Raw genomic sequence first — 21,290 nt, forward strand, 5'->3', positions numbered from 1 at the left:
CTCAGAGACAGGGGCCAAATTTTTGGCAGACACAAAATGTCTTAGCATCATAGGAAGCAAAGACTGAAGGGCCTGATGGCTGGCTTCTGTTTCCAGGTGTATATCTGACTTTCTGTATAACCTTAAGGATTGCCTACTCATGGACACATAAACATCACAAAATTAGCCCTCATCATTAATTTAAAGTGTAAATTATTGAGAGTTAAGATCCAGAATTTAAGCGGCTTTAAAGTGAAAAACTAGTTTAAGTAAGTTCATCGGAACTTTCCCAAGCATCCTCTCTAAACAAGGTCTCACAAAAGTCACGTTACCTCTCCTTTCTTCCATATTTTGTCCTGTCCATTCAAACCCCACAGGCAGGGCTTGTCCCTTAACACCTGCTTAGCTTACACAGCCTAAGCTGGGGAGTCCAGACACTTCTGTAAGTAAGAAATGACAAATTCATTTCTTCATCCCCTCTCTTGAGCTTTGTGAGGAGGCCAAGAGTATCAGTAATAGCATATCCTCAGAAATTTCAAATTCTGCAGGGGATTTTAAGACAGTGTGAAAAATGCCCTGTATTTTTAGAGCATTTGAAAATGTATGTATATATATCATGGATGTAACTGCAGATCTGCATAAAACTGCAAACAAAAAAATCAGACAACTTCTTTTAAAACAACTGCTTCTACTCTATGGTAGTACAGGTCATTTTCTCCCTCAGCTACATTTAGCACAGTTACACAACCAGCGCGACCCTTTCATTTAATGAAAATTGGTGGGAATGTGCAGACTGAAGTGGTCAACGCAGCCGGTCTTAAATAAAGCAAACATACATCATAAGGCGTGTGCTTTTTTTATCTAGAACCTGGCATGGACAGGTATACCTATGCAATATGCCATACCGCATGACCAAATAAAACCAACTAACGTTCTGCTTACTTGTCCTAAAAGTGTGATTACCTGATGTTAAAACAGCTTCACTATGACGTAGATTGGCCTAAAAAGAGTGATTAACTGTAAACCTACCGCCTCTAAAATTCCAGTTCTAGCAGGAAATGGCGCTCTTGTTTTTCAAAGTCGCTTTGAACCGCTATTTCTTTTCTATCGCCTTAGGTACCAAAGCACCACACCAGGGACCCGCTCGGTTTCTCGCCGCGGGGCCGCTGCGGACCGGCGGGTCCAACGTAACTTTACGCGCGGTGCAACCGGGCCGCCAGCTGCGAAACGGCTCCCGCTTGGGCGCCTTGGGTCGGAGCCCGGCTCTGCCAAACCCAGCGGCGCCAGGGCCGGGCCGTCAGGGAAGAGGGCGGCGAGCGCCGCTCCATTTCGGTTGTGCCCGAGCCCGACCGCGCCGGGCGGCGCCGAGGCGGAGCTGCTGCCGCGCCCGACGGGGCTCTCACACCGGCGCGGCGCGGTCTGCCCGCTGCTGACAGGGCAACCCCTCACGGGGCCCGGGCCGGGCCCCGACGGCCCCGCCACGGGGGGCAGCGCCGGCTTCCCCCCGCCCTGACGGGACGGGGGCCGGGCGGCGGCCGCCCGCGCTGAGGCGCGGTGAGGCGAAGGCGCTGAGGCGAGGGCGGCGCGCGGACCCCTCGCGGGCCGGGGGCCGCTGGCGGCGCGTTACAAAACCGCCTGGTTTTGTAACAACCTGCGGGCGCTGCCCAATGAGCGGCGCCGCCCGGCGTCACGTGCCCGCCTCTATATAAGCGGCGGCGGCGGCGCGGGGCGGCAGCAGCAGCAGGGGCGGCCGCAGCCATGGGCCGGCGGGGCCGCGCCGCGCCCGCACCCCCTCCGCGCCCCGGCGCCCCGCAGCGCCCGCCCTGCTAGAGGCGCTGCCCGCCGCCATGGGCTCCCACCTGCCGCCGCAGCAGCGCCCCGAGCCCCAGCTGGTGCTGCAGCTGGCGGCCGGAGCGCTGCAAGCGCAGAACTTGGAGCTGTCGGGCGGCGGCCTGGGGCCCGAGTGGCAGGCGCTGCTCCGGCGGGCCGACGCGCTGGCTTACGGCGGGCGGCTGCACGAAGCGCTGCCGCTCTACCGGCTGGCGTCCCGCCACCAGCAGCTGCGGGCGGAGCAGCTGGGGAAGCTGGTGGAGTGCCTGGCGCAGAGCGTCCGGGTGAAAGAGGGGCTGCCCGCCGCCGGGAGCGGCCCCCCGCAGCCCCGCGAGTGGGACGTCTTCAGGTGCCGCAAATGCCAGGGCTTCCTCTTCGAGCCCGTTTCCTTGCCTTGCGGACACACGTTCTGCAAAAAGTGCCTGGAGAGGGAGCGGGCGGCCGAGTCCCGCTGCGTCCTGTGCAAGGAGGAGGGCAGCGCGGCGGCCGGGCAGCTCCTGCGGGTCAATGTCATCCTCAGCAACCTGCTGGCCAAGTGGTTCCCCTGCCAAGTGAAGGCTTCGCAGCTCCGGCACGAAGGGAACCTCTTGTACAAGGAGAAGAAGCTACAAGCCGCCCTGCAGAAGTACAACGAAGCGGTCAGCCTAGGTAACGGCTCCCCCAGCGCCGCGGGGGACGCGCTCCCCGCCGCTGGGCGACCGGGGGAGCCCGGCGGGGAGCCCCGGGGGGGGCAGGGGCTCCTGGGCCCGCGGGGAAACTGGGTCAGGAGAGCAGCGGTTGCGTAAGGCGGAGCCCGCGGTCCGGCCCGGCTCCCCCCCGCCGGCGCCGTTGTGTAACCGGCGGGGAGCGGGGACGCCTCGCCCCGGGCGGCCCGGACCGGCCCCGCGGCGGGGCCGCTCGGCAGCCGAGGGCAGGGGCTGGCGGGCTCCCCCCGCCCGCAGGGAAAAGTTGTGGTGCGGTGCTTTTAATCTCTTTTGGGGAAAAGCAACCAGCTGCACGCAGTAAGTGGAAATGAAAGGCAAGGTGTTACGGGTAGGAGTTCCACTGAAACGAAACAGCAGCCTTGCCCCCGTACACCTTACGTCTTGATGCTACAGCCGGCAGCGTGTGTAACGAGGAGGTCCCCGCTGTAGCGTTATCCGATTCTTGGCGTTGTCACTTGCTTTCCTGTGTTGAGCTATGGCACGAAAAGATCCTTATGTATCACTTAAAAACTTTGATACTAAAAAATTTTGAAACTCTTCCTTACGGTAGGACGGCGTTCCTCTTGCCACCTTAAATGCCGGCTGTATGTTTCTGTCAACCATCTGATCCCCGGTCAGAGCTGGGAACTTATTGTGTGAGCGTCCTGGCACTTATTTATGCAATGTTCCCTGCAGTTACATAATGCATAGCTGACGTTCTGTCTGGAGTTGCCCAAAGAGGTTTCCAGGTTTCATTCAGTACATAGTTATTTAAAAACTGGGTATTTTGTGGGTTTGTACAACTTGGAAGCACCAACATGTGTTTTTAAAAAAAAAAAAAAAAATTAAGGAATAAAACTTATGTAACTCATTTTAATGTACTTCAATCAACCAATTTTTCTGTTTCCTACAGCTCCAAATGACCACTTACTATACAGCAACCGGTCCCAGATTAACTCCACTTTGAAAGCTTGTGAAGATGCGTTGCATGATGCAGAAACAGCGTGCAGACTGCAGCCATACTGGCTGAAAGTAAGTTCTGACTCCACCTGTACTTTGTCTTAAAACCTTGCTACTGCCCTGGATAGAAAGCCATTAGGATGGTCAGACAGCTGAATCTGAGGAGGCTTTAAGTCCTGTAACTTCTTGGACTCCTGTGACTTACAGACATTTAACCATGATATTCTGGAGCTTCCTGGGGTGAAGGAAGAGAGTGACCATCCTGGAGGATGAGCTAACACGATTGTCTTTGACCTGGATGAATCTCAAGTTCAGGAACTCTCTCTAAAAATGGAATGCTGTGCTTATATCATTCTGTAAGGATGTAATAGTTATTTTAGGAGAGTAATGTAGGGGAAGTAGATTTCTCCAGGACCAGTAGGGCTCAGGTGCTGCGAGAATGATACTTGCTCGAGTTAGAGAATATCCCAGTTCTGCCTGTAAGAGTTTTCAGGACCATTGTGGTTAAAAACACAGACACTGGGGGTATCTAGGTGTAAGAGACAGTTATAGTGATTCGCCCTGCCTAACTTTTTCTTTTCCAGAAAGAGCTTTTGTAATTTCACCTTGGTTTTATTGCATATTCTCATGACAAAAGAGCAAAAGCTGCAGCTATGGATGTGTTTCATTGCAGGGTCACCTAAGGAAAGGACAAGCATTAGCTAATCTGGGGAAAACAGAAGAAGCTTTAAGAGAGTTTTTATTCTGCCTTGCTCTAGATACTGGGAACAAGACAGCCAAGTCTGAGGCACAGAAGGTGAGTTCCCTAAATCATTTGGAACTGCATTATTGTTTTCAGTGGCCTTTCATAAAGGAGGATAAGAATTTTTCTTCTCTTTCCCCTCTCTCATTACTGCAAAGAGCTGGATGGAGAGATATATCCAGACTGTTGTTCAAACTTGAGTTATGTGTATTGCTTACTTGAAGATGGGGAAGTAGCAAGAAAACATACTCAGCAGGCACTATGTGGAAACAGTTTCTCCTGGTGTTGCCATCAGCAAATTTGAAGTAAAACTGAATTGTTAATAATTGCCACCCACGGACTATTGTGATTCCCGATAGTCAAGTTTCTAATCCCTTTCCTAACTTGGCAATGTATTGCCACTGACAGAGTGCAGAAGAGGGGGAGTTGCTGTTGAATGTTGTATCAGGCCATTGACTGGCCGAACGCAACACGCAGCACCCGTCAAACTCCACTTGGGAGCAGCAGCTCTCTTCCTACCGCCGGTCGTGCTGCGCTGAGTATCGGTGTGTGAAGGAGGCGTGAAAGGAAGCAGTCAACAAAAGAAGAGCTGTTTTAAAATAGTTTTTAAAGGTTGCTAATAATTAATGCTAAATAAGCAACAAAACGGATCTGCAGTGAGGCTTTTTTCAGTAGCAGCCTACGATGTGGTGTGTGGATTCTTAAATGGTTTTTGTGAAGACTGCTGTTTGGCATACCCCTCAAATCTCTGATTTCCTGTGAATCGGTGTTTTGATATTTGATGATTTTTTTTTGTTGTCGTAGCTAAAAGGCTCAGCGTTGCAGCAATAGCTTATGGTAACAAAATTGTAATAGTTCTATTTTCCTTGTACTCAATTTTCTTTTGTGGCAGTGCATTCACGCTTTTGCCCATCACTGGTGGGATGGGAACTTTTGGGTTAGTGTGCTGTAATACGTAAGGCTTTCTAAAAGCACAGTAGAATTCTTACAGTAAAGCACTGTTCATGAAGGTAACTGAGAGAGTATAACCTGGATGGCTGTAGTGCAATCAAATTTTTATCTCACTTTGTATATGGTTGAGATTTCCATCTCCTGTGAGTTTTTTTGTCGCTGATACTTGGAGGTTTTGTTTGGTTGGGTTTTTTTTTTCCCCCAGTGGGTTCCATGCAGTCTTTCACTGTCATTGTGCCATGATCTGTTCTCACAGTCACGCTGGGAGACTTCCTGTGCACTAGAGCAAGAAGAGCAGGAACAAACAGATATATTTCTAAATTCAGACTCCAAATAGCCTTATCCAAGACACCTAATTTCTGAGCAGTGGGGTTCTGAGAAAAACTAGGCTTCTTATGACTGAAAGAATTACTCGTGCACTCATCAGACACAGAGTTCATCCATGATGCAATATTCTACTGGGTCATTTCCAAGGCTGTTTGCATAACAATGACATACTACATTTTACCAAATTCTTTGGGTGCAGCTGTGATGTTCTGCTTGTATTAACTGTCTGTCCATGTTAGTTTTGACATAGTGTGATCCTGTGGAATCCTTTTTGGCTTTAAAAAGAAATCTTAGCTGTTATGTGGCTTCCTCAGGCATCAGCAGGATCACCTCAGTAGTATGCTGAAATTAGTTTTTGAAGTGTGAATCTTCCATTCAGCTGTTTCTTTCCTTAAATAATCATCTGATAAGCTACGCTGTAAAAGTGGCTACAAGCTGCTACTTGATACAGATTCACTTATTTTCTGATAGCAAATGAAGAAATAGCATTTTTCTACTGCCTACATTTTTTTGTATTCTCACATAAGTGAATTAAAAATAGTTAAAGTTTACAATATCAGAGACATTTACTTAACTGAACTTGGATTAAGCCTGTGAGATGAGTGCTTTCTGTACTAGTAAACTCCAGCGAAAGCTTCTGATGTGCAGCAAAAAACATATTTAAGAAAGATGTTAGTAACTTCTGGTGAGCTCTGAACTGCAGGGCAAGAGGACAAAGGCATGTGTGTGTCACATCACAGAGAATGGTTAATAACTTTATGGGCTTATTTAACTCTGAAAATGTCTGTTTGGCCTATATTGCATTAGCTCTTGCACTTCTTTTTGTTCTTACCCTAGTCTAAAGGGCTCTTTAAATGGTTTTGACAAAATCAAGGATGCTTCTTTCAGCTATTCCCTTACTTGCTTTTTCATTTAGAGGTTGCAAGGAAGGAACTAAGCAGTGAAGTATTCTGTTTTATATCACAGCTTCTACTTAGTTTGTTTTCACTCATCCCGGGAAATGCTCAGGAACACTTACCCGATATCCTGCAGCTGTTGTCACATCACTCTAGATTAAAGGGGAATCTCCTAAATTCAGTGGGATCTGGAGGCACCAGCCATAACCTACAAAGGTTGCTCAAGGTAAAGATCAAGTCTGATGTGTGGTTCTTAATTTGTTGTGTGTTTTATGTTCACATTGGGAAGCCTTCTCTCCTTTTCACCTCTGGGAGATAGGAGGATACATTTTTTCAGATTTTTACTGAGTTTCAGAACATATAAAACAATGTTGACTTACTGAAGCCTCTCTGACTTCTTCTTTCTTTAGTAGAAGTCCTCTGTTGTTGTTCTGATAAATTTTATGCCAGAATTGAGTGGGTACTATTCCTGTAACTGTCTTCAGCTCTTCCAAGTAGTTGGTAGTGGGAAAGGGCCTCTGAAGATTGGATTGAGATACCCTCAAAAGCTAAGAAATGCTAAAATCTAGGGTTTCAGCTTGAACTGTAATGATGTCTGTGACAAAATCATCCTGCATTCAGATTCTGTACACTGCTTAGAGGTTATTGTAGAGCCACATAAGATATATTAGCTAATCCATAAGTTCGGTTTCACAGCCATAGTTTTGTAAATGGCTGTAGAGGTTTAGATTCATGGGTCTGTAAGGACTGCTTTTGCTTCACTGAAACCTGAGCTTTGAGGATAGGTTTTGCATATACTGTATATGTAGGAGAAAACTTCACTAGTCCTTACAAACAAAAATGGTAGGTTTTGAGGAGCCTTGTTGAGACTGATAAGAACAGTCAGTGACATTGCCTTCTGGAAAGGCTATTAGGATATTCTGAAAAGAAATCCTTTTGTGTGACCCTTTCATGAAGTCATTTGAGGGACAGTTCACTCATCTTTCTGCATGTTACACATCACCACAGCTCCTGATCACAATCCACAGTATCTGCTTTCAGGTTCATCTGGGGAGTTGATGTGACAAGCCGATAGGTGATGTCCTGTGTAGTGGCTGCTCGCAGGTTGTTCTGTAGCCATAACAGGATAAAGAATGATCATTTTATCCTTTGTGAAAGAAATCTGTCTGGCTGAAGGAAGCTCTGTGCATTTTCTCTGTTACAAATTTTCTGTGTTTATACTGCTTCCTTAAAATAAACTTGTGTTGTTTTGGTGGTTTGATGGTTGATGCCATCATTATGATATAGACAATATGCATTTTTCCATAGGTTAAGTGATAACAATATATTTAACCTGAGATCTAGCCACATTTCTGCCTGAATCAAGTTTCGTGACCAAGCTATAAAGCCACACATAAGGGCTGAAAATATTCAGTGCTGGGGGGGGGGTGGGGGGGCAGAAATAGTTCACTTTTTTTTTTCATTAAAATCAGGCCCTGACACAGCAATTCTCAAACTGTTGCTTCTTGACCTACAAAGTCCTTCCTGATGATCCATAATATTAGACTTGTGACAGGTTTGGGGTTTTTTCCTTACCAAGTTGTTGGAAGATTGGTCTAATGTCAATCCTCTCTTCACACAGGTAAATGTGGAACAGAAAAAGGGTTTTCCCATTCAAGAGGAACCAAATGTAACTACTTGTAGTTTGAGGAAATCTATACAAATTACAGAGAGCAAAAAGGACTGCCCAGAGGAGGAGAACACACTCACCTCCACGCCAGAGTCTGCCTTTCTCACTGCTGAGAAGTGCAGCCTCATGAAAAGGAAGTGCTGCTCAGAGGAGGTGCGAAATGCTGAGGTACCCTGCAAACTGATGAAGAAAGGTATGGTTAATTACGCACAGGATAAGTTCCATGGCATGCGATCAGTGGCAATTTTGCTTTTATAAAACCTAGAGGAAGAGGGTCCAAATTACACTTTGGCTTTTTTATTTTCTCTTTAGTCTAATCAGGGCATGATGTGGAATCTTTCTTGTGTGGGGAAAAAAAATAATTACGTTAGTCTAAAAAGGGGGCTAAGAAGGTTGGGTCAAGAAGGCTGTTTATCAGCAGAGCTCTGAATCTTAAGGAACATCAGCGTCGTGCATGGTCTTAGCACTTTCTGGATCAATTAATAATGTTTGTTTAAAAGCACAAATTCTGTTTGTTCATGATATCTGGCCTTGTTTTCATGCTGTGGGATGTATTTACAATGGTATGGCAGAAGAATTTGTCCCACTTCAGACTTCCAACACTAATAAAAAATGTTTTGATGTTAATTGTTAATGCAAGGCTAAATTCAACCCTCTGTAAGTGGGTCTAATGTCACCAAAATTAAGGGGAGATATGCTGATTTGTGCCACAGTTGAATTTGATGCTTTGCATAGAAATTATTGTAATGATGGCTTTAGTAGTTGTATTTGTTCAGTAACTTGCAAGTAAATACAATACACATTTAAATATTGGATGCTGCTTGTAGATACACAAAATACTGTTGTGTTTACATAGTTCTGTTCAACCACATTATAATATGTTTTTTTATTGATAGATACAGTTGATACTAAGGGAAATAGTACTGGACAACATATTCCATTTGAATTTGTGGATCCATCAGATTTGGACTGTTCCCTGTGTATGAGGTATCCATTGTTTTCTTGTGGATGTCTTTAGCTTTTTTAAGACACATTTTTCCCTTTTATGACCTAGAGATTTTCTAGCTTTCTTGGTACTTATTTTTCCCTCTGACTTGAAATTAGCTTTTATTATAATTGTTACTCCAATGATGAATTTCTAGACCTTTGGTTCTGAACACCATTGGCGAATAGGAACCTTTTGATCCTAGCCTCCAGGCTAGTGATTGTTTGGGAAGGGACACATAAGGTCATGTGAGGGTTAAGCGTGTTAGTGAAGGTGTCCAAAAGATTTCCTCTCGCCCCTTGCACACACCCACCCACTGATACACATAGTGCACAAAACCACAGTTTGTCCTTCGGAATTTGTAGAGCTGTGTATGATGTTATAGAAAGCACAAAATAGCTAAAGAGGTCGCATCCTATCAATATTCCAAGTTTGCATGTAAAATACTGTGTTGCTGCTATTGCAATAGGAGGATGTAGCAAACAAACGAGCATGTTTTTCCTCTGTTGCTTTAGAGATATATTCCTTAGTTATTAAGGCCATCACTACACTTGCTTGATGATCTCTTCTTCCAGTTAAGTTATTCGTGGGGACAGCAATGACTTGATAGAAACAGTAAGGCTTGTCAACTACATCTATTTTACTACTTGTTTTGTAAAGACACTTTAATTTCAGCAAACATACATCTGGGGTTTTGTTACTGACTTTTTAGAAGGAAATATTGGGAAGTTGTTTCACAGGGGTCTTGACCTCTGCAGTGAGTGTTGCTTAGGTTTGTCTTCTTAATTACTTGGAGTTATCAATAATGTATGTTGGAGTTCATCTTGCACTATATTTTAAATTCTTAAATAGCAGATAGCCTCTTCAAGGATTTATTTCTGAAGGCCTGTGCCTGGAGAAATGTGGATTTGCTTTGTTGTTTGTATACTGGGGGGGGGGGGGGGGCCCTTCACTTTCTTTCAAACTGAAACCTTTGCGGGAACAACTGCTGTGTTGTTTGATTCGCTTCTGCTTGGAATAAATAAGAGCTGCCCCCTCTCCCTCTGTCTGCCTACAGCTGAAACTGTGCTCCAAAAGTTTATACAGCTGTCAAAACACTTGATACTGCTAAAAGCAAAACTTACCTCTAGCAGAAAGCCACACAGTTGGCCTTAGCTGGTTTTAATGAGTCTGTATGTTTTTGATCATTATGTCCACAAAACATTTTTCAGACGTTTTTAATAAAATTAGTTAGCCCTACTTCCTCATCCTCTATGTTAAATAAGAAACAGCCAGATTACAATACATTTGTAAAGGAATTAGCTCAAGGATTGCTGGTTCTCTTACAGTATAGAGGATGTTGATGCTGATCTTGTAATTGCAATCACAAATACAGGCTTTGTATCTAGAAGGATGTTAGCTTTGTAACATCACTGCAACAATGAAGGCTTGTGCTAAGGGAAGCTGTCATGAGATCTTTTTCTTGCTATTAATGTAGATTGATGATAATTATTTCCTGCTACGTTATTCAGAAGTATTTTAGGGATTTGGATCTTGAGATGCTTTGGACTAATTACCTAGTAACCTACTGACCTGTTCACAATTAACTGCAGGAGCTGTTATTAACCTATTTGTCTGATGGAGTGGCCAAAACGTTAATGATCTGCATTTGCTCCAGCAGCAAGCAGAAAATAAAAAATAATAGTCAAAGCAACATACTGGTGAGAAATGAAGGAGCGTTACTCAGCAGGAGTGAATATTTAGTTTCCGCTGTTACAATAGCTTACAGCGCTGTCATGAGAAATGTTGGTGTATAGGGTTTCTTTCTACAAGTCATGAGGCTGGTCCAGGTCTCCTTAGAGTTGTTAGGAAAAAGCTGCTGCTGGCTTCAGTGAGAGCTAGAGCAGAATCATGCATTTTAACAGGAATTTCTTGTCTTTATGCTAACATTTCAGCTCAAGTAAGTTGCTACTAAATAATTACATATGCAAACCAGTTCTTACTGAAACATTGTAGAATTTAGTATTTTACGTAGTTCAAAGCAATAAGGTAGCCTTGGTGCAGTGAGGTTTCTGTTCACTGAACAATTAACAAGGGTTTTCAATTATACCGTGAAGTTGCAATAAGATAGGTGTGGTATTTTAGATACTTCTTCATATGTTCCCTTGCTTAAGTGTTAGTATTTATTGTAACTAATGACATTTAATAAACTGGGTATGGCAATCTTGTTAAGAGCCAATTATGTTCTTAAATACACTCATCTTGTTCAAGATGCTAATAAATGTGGGTTTACGTATTTATAATTTCTGCATGTATAATAGAACTTAGTGTACTGCTTTGATAAACTAATGTTTTAAAGTAAACTTATTAATTCACTTAAATTATAATTGGACTAATAATTGAGGCCCTAAAATGCTTAGACAGTAAGCTGTAAAATGCCAAACAACTTAATGTCTAGTTTTGAATGTTTTCTATTAAAAAAGCCTTCTATATTATTTACATGTCTTTAAGGTACTTATTGGCAAGGAAACATCACTTTGCAATATCACATAATCATAATAATGAAATAAAAAAATCCCTGCATGAAAACAAGTGCCGCAGAGTTACTTGAAATGGGTAAAGATTAGATACCATGATACTCTGAAGACTTGGCCTTATATATTTTTTTTTTCTAGATGAAACATGAATGTGATGTCACTTATTTTCCTGAAAAGCAGTCATTTGAAGATTAAAAACTGCCTATTCCAACAAAACTGCTTTCCAAGTCCACATTAGAGTTGGCAGTAGTACAGTTTATTGCAATCACTTATGTGGGCTATTACTGCAAATAGCTATTTTGTGCTTAGCTTTACACATACAAGTAATCACATGATTTCCACAGTAATAGTTGTGCAAATGTTGCTCAGTTTCATTAGAAAAAGTTAGATGGTCCGACTTCTGCTTCTGTTTATTGCTCAAATAGAGGAAAATTAAATCCTGACTTGTTGGAAGTCAATGACAATATTCTCCCTCACATTCACTGAAATCAGGGCTGCTGTTCACATTAGGTGGCAATACGGAAGTCTGTAAGCTGAATAAATACAAAAGTTGGTTGAAGACATGAAAAGCAAGGAACAACTTTATCCCTGTAGTAGTCAGTAGTTAAATTAGTAAATGAATACAGCTTTTTTTGGTAATAGCTTTTTCTTTTACTTTGGTACACGATATTGTCTCTTTGTTTTTGGATTTTTCCAATCCAGGCTCTTCTATGAACCTGTCACTACACCTTGTGGACACACCTTCTGTCTCAAATGTCTTGAGAGATGCCTGGATCACAACCCAAAATGTCCCCTGTGCAAGGAAGGGCTCTCGGAGGTAATGATGCTTAGATTTTTCTCAGCATAAATTCAAGGGCACAGGATAAGGTGAAGTAGCACCTTCAGAAACCTTTGATATTTCCCAACTCAAAAGAAATATTACATAACTTAAGAAAAATGTGATTTTTTTTTTTAATGCCCTTATGACTTAAAAGCATGGGTAGTCTCCTCTGTTCAAACCTTAGGACCAGACCTGTATTTGGAAAATCTGGGAAGGGAAGGGAAATCACCTACAGCTTGTCGAAGATAATGCCCATAATATAGGGAATAGTTCAATAAATATCTCTTCAGTGGCAGTGCAAGGTTAAAAGATCATTTTTGCTATAGATATAGGAAAATGGAGCTAAGGGATGACTGCCTTGTGCACACCATACACTTTGAAATGCTTGTCATTATCTATAACTGTTGTGTGTGTTTTTACTGTAGTGCTTGGCTATGAGGAAATACTGTAAAACGGTACTAATGGAGGAGCTAATAGCTAGATATCTTCCAGAGGAACTCACTGAAAGAAGAAAGATTTATGAAGAGGAAATAGCAGAGCTTTCCAAGTATGTGATGCATTTATGTAAAATCCAATCTTTAATACTACTGCCGTTAGCTGATGAATGGCTCCTGCTGCTGTGGAACACGAGCTAGGATGCTGACAGAGGAGCTTCCTTCTTGGTACCATGTGATTGCAAAGAGAACAGGGTCCAGGTGAAATTGTGCTTTGAGTTAGCATAAAAACTGGATGCTGTGCTAAACAATAAACAGAAGTAGAAGAAATCCAGAAGGTTGCTTTATAAACAAGGTATAAAGCAGTGTGGTTGCTTTCTGTGGCCCTCTGTGAAAGCCACAGAGTGAGACAGTAGGTGGAAATAGTGTCACAGGCTGGGGGTTGGAATGTACTGGGTAGGGAAGAAATGGGAGTAAGGAAAACAAAGTAAATAAAAGCAATAACAGAGGTGCATTAATGCTCTCACTAGCAAAACTAGAAAGCATAACTAAAAATTCTTCTGCTAGTAAGTGGTATATCACTTTCCATAATATCTAGTCAATTAAGGGGAAAAAGAATTTTAGGTTTTACTTACTCCATTAAGAATTTTATTGTAAAGATGTTATCATTTTTATTTAAAGATAACCTAGGTTTAAAGAATGTGTTATTGCATAAAATGTATTTGGTAAAATGTCATATCTGATTTCTCCTTTCTTTCTTACAGCCTAAATAAGAATGTTCCTATATTTGTCTGCACAATGGCTTATCCTACAGTCCCATGCCCTTTGCACATCTTTGAGCCATGTTACCGCCTGATGATTCGAAGGTGCATGGAGACTGGCACCAAACAATTTGGGATGTGCATCAGCGACCCTGTAAAGGGGTGAGTGAGCAGCATGCTCGGACCACGTGGTCCTCCCCACTTAGTCTGGAGCAAGTCTCTTTGGAGAGGTGCAGGAAGGTCCATGGCTGTAGTATCTGTGATAGTTTTCCCGTAGAGAAAGTTCCTTCCTATTCATGCCAGTTAAAGACATTAAGACTGAAGCTTCTCTCTTGAGCGCTTAGATTCTGACTAATATGATTGCCCATTTTTCTTGCAACACACATAGCTAGTGTGTATTACACAAAGTTGAGCCGCAGACCTCTTGTAACGCATGAAAAGGAAGCGTATTTTCTACTGTTCTGAAATCTGTTGAATGCTTTTGCACAAGAAATCAAATTGAAATGGCAATAAGGTGTGTTGGTGGGTTTAGTTTTTTTAAATTATGAAAAGAATAGCTAGGCTATTGGGATACATCTTATATCCTCACTGTTCTGAGTACAGCGGAGGCTGCAGAGGTACAACAGGACCGTCATAAGCACTGGCTGAGCATTTACATTGAGCCATTTACAGTCAGTCTTAGGTAATTTGACCTTAATGTCTGTCTCTGTATTTAGCTTTCCTCTCTTCTTTTACTTTTTATAAGAAGTATGATGTACACAAAATACACACCTACAAAGTAAAATCTGCTGAAATTGTGGGAAAACTTTTTGCTTTATAGATTTCATAGTCCTTCCATAATTCTAATATTCTGAATTGCACTGGTTCTTCTCTACAATTTGACTGAACACGTTAGGATTATGGAGAAAGTGTGCTTCTGAGCTGGGTAACTTCGTTTCATAAGATGTTCCCTGTATTCCAAAACATGCAGTTAGTGTTAATCAGATTAGACAGCCTGAATCTTCCTGATAGTTTTGAAAACAATTGTGGAATAATATGAACTACAGCAGGTCAGTACTATGAACAATAGAAATGAGCTGACACTGGTAAATACCTTTGTGGTAGGGACTGGCTGTATGGCAGTTCTGTGGAACTAAGGGTGGAGAGAATAAGACTTGTTTACTTGCTTTTGTTCTGATTTCAAAAGGTTTGCAGATTATGGCTGCATTCTGGAGATAAGAAATGTTGAATTCTTTGCTGATGGTCGCTCTGTTGTAGACAGCATCGGCAAGAGGAGATTTAAGGTGATACAGCACAGCCAGCGTGATGGCTATAATACAGCAGATATTGAGTACATTGAGGATCAAAAGGTAAACTTCGAAATATTTCATTTAAACTGTATTACATGTGAGATTCAGTGAGTTCTTTTTTTTGTAGAACAGTTTCTTGTAAAACAAATCTGTGGTATCCAGACTAGCTTTCAGATCTATCCCAGAACTCTCTTGGCATGCTTTTCTTTCTTTTCCTTTCCCTTTCCCCACCTGCCCCAGAAGATTTTAAAAATTAACGTCGTGCCTTCCCCAACATGCAGACTGAACGAACAGTAACCTTCCCCCTATCTTTACTCATTTCAGGTGCAAGGACAAGAGTATGCTGCATTACTTGTTCTCCATGATTCTGTCTATGATCAGGCATATATGTGGTTTAACTCCCTCAAGCAAGCACTCAAAAGCCGAATTCTCAGTCATTTTGGTCCGATGCCAGCTAAGGATCCTGACCCACAGGTATCCCAAATCAGTGGCTTATGTAACTTTTAGAGACAGAAATAGCAGCGATATCCGATAAGCTGGAAGGCATTCCGTTTTAAGATGAAAATATGAGTACTCTTCATTTATCCTGCATAAGCTAAGTATCTAAGTTATGTTGCCATACACCAGTGGTAGCACAGTTGTGAACAAAAAGCTCGTATTTAATGTTGGTAACTTCCTGAGACTACTTAACCGACTGTATTAATCCCAGGAGACTTAAATGCCTCTTTGTCTACTCCCCCAATTAAATGACTGAGACAAAATAGACAAGAGGAAACTTGGTACTCTCGTTCAAGGACTGCAAATGGTAGGGATCCTAAAATAATAGAATATAACAACAGAAACTAAATATGAAGTAGTGTCATAAAGTATGAAGAAGGGAGGCAGGAATCCCAAAGAACTGGATATTTGGGATAATATAATAACATGGGAACAAAACACATTTAAAAAAAAATCTAGAAGGCCCAACCTATAAACTGTTGCTAGAAATAGAAATGCATCTTGCTTCTGCCTTCAACATCCTATTTTTAGGAAAGGTATAACTTGGTTGTAATTTGTTTCGAGCCAGCCCGTAATCACAAGCCATTAGGTTGGCAATGAAATTACCTGCTTGCTAGATTGCTATCAAAATACTGTGTTTTCAAAGTTAAATCTTTAAAAACAAGACCTTACCATTTGTATGTATCCTAACTTCTGGTTTTTTTCCCCTTACTGCAGGCTAACCCTAACGGGCCAGCCTGGTGCTGGTGGGTCCTAGCTGTCCTTCCACTGGAGAACAGAGCTCAGCTCCCTTTCCTTGCCATGAAATCCCTCAAAGACCGCTTGAATGGCATCAGACGTGTCATTACATTCATGTCTCGTACAAGATCACGGTGATGGTGAGAAGGAGAGCTGTGAAGTCTCCCACAGTACTTGACTGTAGACTGTCTCTTGTAACTTCATCTAACTGCAATAATGTCTTACAAATTTGAGTGTCAGGATGTTTCAAGCCTGAATTTCAAAGAAAATGAGTTATAAAGAGCAAGGGATGTTTATGGATACTTCAATAGTTTCCATTTGGAACTCTGAGATGATTATTCAATCACTGCACTGCGAAATTAATAACAAATGTGATAGAACAAAAAGTGATCTTGTTTGCCATAAACCTTTTAAAAAGCTTAAGAGGTTTTTTAATTTATTTTATTTTTATTTTTTTAGTGGATAAAGGATAAACTGTGCAGTTTAATGTGAAGCAGAAATAATAATGTTAATGCATTATTTCAGTGAACTGCAAAGTCTTTTATTCTAAATGGTTCAGGTTTTATATATCATTGTGTAAAATAATGTTCACAACTTCCGTTTGATAATTTATTTTTGCACTATGATTTTTTTGTTTCAAAATGTATATTATTTATGTGTTGATTCTCTAAAGGAAAGTGAGCTGCTCTATTTATTTATAGTGTTTTTACCCTGTACGACTGGGGGCAAAATGATGATTCTAGCAGTGCACAAGCAACTGCTTTGATAATTTTTCAGATATTTGTGTTCAAATACTTTGAATGTTTTTTTTACTTATCCCCAGTTCTACTGTAGCCTAAGAAGGATATTTTTTTTTCCCCCTGAAACAGCCTGCCGTGAAGTCTCTGAATAATACAGATTATGTCCGAGATAATTCAAGCACAGTTGTTGGAGCTTGATCCTATGCTTGCAACTAGGTTCCTGATACCACAAAACAGTCAAGCACATGCTTAACCTTAAGCATAGATGTTTAAGTGCTTGGGTAAATTCAAGTATTGATCAGTTGATTTCGGTGGGAATTGGCCATAGTGGTGACAGAAGGTTCTATCCCCTAATTTTTCACAGAGCAGAGAATAACTTGGAGTTGTATTTATATCTGAACTCTTTCTTGCAAGAATGGATAATGGCTACAAACAACTGCGAAGAAAGAGCCACAATATATGAAAAGTGGCTTCTCCTAAAGAAAACTGGAAGTACTGGTATCATTTCATTGTAGGTTACTACATTTTTTTGGTTTTTACATCAACTCTTGTTAAATTGTTAAGATCAGTTTTATTTCTTTTAATTGTTTGGTGGGATTTGGCTTTGGAGTGTGTGTATGTGGGGGGAGGAGGGAGCTATTTTGAACTGTAGGACTCAGAGGGCAGTTTGTGTCACATGAGAAGGAATATGTTGTAATAAATGCTATTTATTTCACCCCAATCTTCAGGTTTCTGTTAGCTTCAAATCTCTACCCAGCCATTGCGTTTCTCTTAAGAGATTGGGTAGCGTTGCTAATAATAGTTAACTCCCAAGGAAAACAAGTGAATTTTAGCATGATGACTTCTAGCTATAAAGCAGGTAAAAATAGGGCAGAAATGAGAATAGGAAGTATCTCGGGTTTGATTTTTTTTTTTAAATCAACAGTTCATATACTTATTTTGCTGTTTTTATTGCTTTTAGTGTACCACTTTCTGGGACTGGTCTTGCCTCTATCTGACTTTGACTTTCACTGATTTCAGTGTGAGCAGAACTGGGCCTTTTATTCTAAGCTACTGTTTTCCTGCAAAAAACGAATTGAGAATGTCATGGGATGCTACAAATTTCTTTGTTATTTTTACCCAGGATAGCACTCTTTGCCATTCCATGCCTTTATGGAAAAGTGCAGTAGAATTTAATGTCAATTTTTGGTATGTTTTTTTTACGATCATCATCTCATCAGAAATATTTATTAGTTGAAAGTAATTTCTATACTGTTAAGTTTCCATAAGACTATCTTCCCCCCCCGCCCCTTGTTAAATTCTATAGAACTTTTCCATAAGGGTACCAAAGCAAGGAATGGAAGACAAACATGTTTCAACCTTGTGATGCAAATGGAATATGTATCCTGTGTTTGCACTGAGCTACTCTAGAAATGCTACAACTTATTTCCATACTGCTAGATGGCTGCACTTCTTCCATAGGTGGTACTTTACATGCTTCTCTGTAAACAATGTATAGAAATACATAGATGTTCTGAACAATAACAAGTGTATGGTGGCTGACACCTGCTATGGCATTTGTCTTCTTAAGTCAATAAGAAAGTGATTTCTACTTGTTTGGAAGTGAAGCTGCATTAAATGCAATTCGTCCTTAAACCACTATGTATTATTGCATAACATAAGGGGCCCATATTGCTCCCATAGAAAAAAGCTGTCACTTTGTTACTCTTATCCGTGAGAAAAGGACCTTAAATATCTATTTTAAACAGTTTTCTCACTGATGTCACTGTTCTTTTTTCCTGCATGCTACGTCTTCTCCATACTCATATTCTGCCTATTTTGTTGATTTAGAAATTGGCATGGAAAGAATCCTTGATTTTTAAAAGTGAATATTGTCTTTTCTGTTAGCCTTGAGTAAAGCTGCCAGAACTTCCTAAGCAGAAACTCGTGTACATGCCCTGTATCATGAATGCCCAGTGCATTTGTCACAACCTGGAAACACTGGACCTTCTGCATGTAATGCATACGGTTCATCTGCATATGCACAACAAATTAAGCACATCAAGAAAGTTCATCTGTACATGTACAGTAGCATTTTGTCTGGGACTGCTCTATGGCCACACATCCTAGGTTAATGGACAAAGTCTGCAAATTCCATCAGGAGGAAAAAAAAAAAGTACTGAGAAACAGGTTTGCTAGAGAACACAAACCTGTCCAGGAAAAGCTGGACAAGGAATAGCCTTAGCCTTCAGTGAGCTGAGATGGTAAAACTTCAGTAATGAGATTTAAAAACCAAAAAACCTTCTAGTTATGCCACAGTATTGCTGATTTTTTTTTTTTAGTTGTATTAATTGGTACAAGGATGTAAATGCAACATTTATTACAGGCATGAATAAAGAGCTGAACAGATTTAAAAATACCTTCACTTTAATTATAGAAACAGCATTGATCAGATAAAATACTAATTGGCAAAGTATTTTATTTAAGCTTTTTGCACTTTTCTAGACAACAAATCCAGTCCCATAACCAGTCTTGCTCATCTGTTTAAAAAAAAAAAAAAGAAAATCATGACTCAAACTTGCATCTCCTGTGTGGCCAGAAGTATTGATTAATCTTTGTTGAGAGGGCATAAGTAATGCATAGGCTGCTTCCTAGTTTTTTTTTTTTAAAGAAGTCAGTTTCCATTGACTGTAGATCACTGAGTTAGGACTAGTAACATCAACAGAAATTTTTTTATTTCCAAAGAAATGTCATCAGTCCCCCTTTAAAAAAAGGCAGGGGGGGATACAAAAAGCAAGTCTGCTGTAATGGGGGTAGAGAGGGAACCAAGAATAGATCAAACTAACTGCATAAGTGCCAGTCTCCTGGGCATTGTCACTCTGCTGTAGAGAAAGAGCTTTATAAAATTAAGTTTTGTTTTAGGTGGTCTTCTAAGGATTTCTACTTGGTGCTGAAGTTTTACTGGTGTTTAATGACAGACAGGAGTTATATGTAAATGCAGTGTTCTGGAATGGAGAACATGTTCACAAACTCTTATTTTAAAAAAGTGTAAATTAACTACAGAATTTTTGTGTATAAAACCCCACTGGAATTATATGCACTTTTAGAGTAGTGCTCCCCTACATGAGATGAACTCCACCCCTGCTTAGTTCTCATTTAATGTCAGCTTCACAACCTAACTTGTAACTGGTGCAGCACATAGTTTAGGATCTGGGGTTTATTCCAAAGTCCAGTAAATCAATGAAAGTCTTACAGCTACAGAAAAATGGTAGTTCCAGCAAAGTCACTATTTTGAAACACTTTGCTAAATAAATATTGTCTGGGTACAAGAAACTAATCTGCTTAGACAGGATTAAAATTGTGGATAATAAAAAAACTGAACTATTACATTGACTTATTCATCCAGGTATCATGGGAAGTGCTTACTAATCTCGGAGTTTCATAAGGTCTAAAGTAACCCTCACATAGAAGTGCCTGTATTCTGTTATTGCCATTCTTGAGCTTTTTAATAGAGTCATAGCCATATATTTTATAAATATAAACATATGCACCTTTAAATCTTTACATTCAACTTGCAGAACAAAGGTTTACAGAGCAGAAGTGTAGCAAAAACAATGTAATAGCTTCTGTAATTCCCTGGTGAGGAACGGGAGAAGTACAAAAATGAGGAGCAAAAGACTATCTGTGTAAGATGTCTTAATTTGGCACCATATACTTGTCCAATTTAATTCCATCAAGCTATGTGGTTACAAGAGTGCCAGAAATATATCAAGCCATTTTAAATAAAAAGTTTTGTGGACTTGTATATTCCATTTGTTTGTAAAACATCCTTTTGTGCACTGTAATGAACTTGAAATGAAACTTAAGTTATACTCTCATATCACTGAACAGAGAACTGTTCAGCTACCTCTACATAAGGTTGAAGTAATTTGTTTTTTCCAGATTTGTTCATATCATCATATAAGATGTATTTTAAAAAAAAATCATAGTCCAAAGAACCTGTATGTGTTTGTAGATGTACTTATAACTATGTTGTACCAACAAAGTCTGCGTGAAGAGTTGTTTGCTAATTAAAACTTTTGTGTTCTTTACTCTTTGGCTTGCATAACAAAGAACTACAGAGGTGAAAAGACATTACATGTGAGCTGGTGTTTTAGGTAAAGGAACAAAGAACAAATCCTAGATCCTGCAGTCACACAACACCACTTGATGTGAAGGAACCAAGCCACAGCAATGAAGTTGTCCAAACCTCATCACTTGTAAAGGACATCAAGTGCTTTTTTTTTTTTTTTTTTTCCTCTTTGCTGTAGTAAAGTAAGAATAACGGGAACTGAAGAGGGCCTGGCTTACAGCGCTATTGTGCACTTCTCAGGACTTTGGTACCTCTCGTGCATTACTGTTTGCTTTACAGGTTTCTGTGATTTAAAACCATAACCAGGATACCTTCTCATTTACAGTCGTAGGCAAGAATGAATCCTAGCTGCATTTAAGCT

At 41.0% G+C, this 21,290-nt stretch overlaps 1 protein-coding gene across 5 annotated transcripts; it reads left to right on the top strand.

Annotated features, from left to right (window-relative positions):
• Positions 1–1,755: 1,755 nt before the first annotated feature.
• LONRF3 (LON peptidase N-terminal domain and ring finger 3) lies at positions 1,756–20,903 on the top strand. Of its 5 annotated transcripts, none has more exons than XR_014229407.1 (13): positions 1,756–2,457; positions 3,406–3,524; positions 4,126–4,248; positions 6,439–6,594; positions 7,990–8,230; positions 8,934–9,024; positions 12,241–12,355; positions 12,784–12,905; positions 13,557–13,715; positions 14,740–14,902; positions 15,167–15,316; positions 16,058–17,329; positions 17,780–20,902. XR_014229407.1 is itself a non-coding variant. In XM_082323425.1 (13 exons), the coding sequence occupies exons 1-12, from the start codon at positions 1,827–1,829 to the stop codon at positions 16,214–16,216; spliced, it is 2,229 nt and encodes a 742-aa protein (XP_082179551.1). In that variant the 5' UTR covers positions 1,756–1,826; the 3' UTR covers positions 16,217–16,218; positions 17,183–20,902. The 5 variants fall into 5 exon arrangements, 4 of the variants coding, with proteins under 4 accessions (XP_082179551.1, XP_082179552.1, XP_082179550.1 ...); XM_082323425.1 differs by having other exon boundaries at positions 16,058–16,218; positions 17,183–20,902; XM_082323426.1 differs by having other exon boundaries at positions 8,940–9,024; positions 16,058–20,903.
• The last annotated feature ends 387 nt before the right edge of the window (positions 20,904–21,290 follow it).

Source organism: Platalea leucorodia (genome assembly GCF_965183815.1).
Source record: "Platalea leucorodia genome assembly, chromosome: 10".
In the NCBI taxonomy this organism is placed as follows: domain Eukaryota; kingdom Metazoa; phylum Chordata; class Aves; order Pelecaniformes; family Threskiornithidae; genus Platalea; species Platalea leucorodia.

What these genes read in the sequence shown, in the direction of transcription:
- LONRF3 (XM_082323424.1), top strand. Translation starts at nt 1,827, where the DNA reads ATGGGCTCCCACCTGCCGCCGCAGCAGCGCCCCGAGCCCCAGCTGGTG. An exon ending in GACTGTTCCCTGTGTATGAG is followed by an intron (nt 9,025 to 12,240) that starts GTATCCATTGTT and finishes TTTCCAATCCAG; the next exon opens with GCTCTTCTATGAACCTGTCA. An exon ending in AGTACATTGAGGATCAAAAG is followed by an intron (nt 14,903 to 15,166) that starts GTAAACTTCGAA and finishes TACTCATTTCAG; the next exon opens with GTGCAAGGACAAGAGTATGC.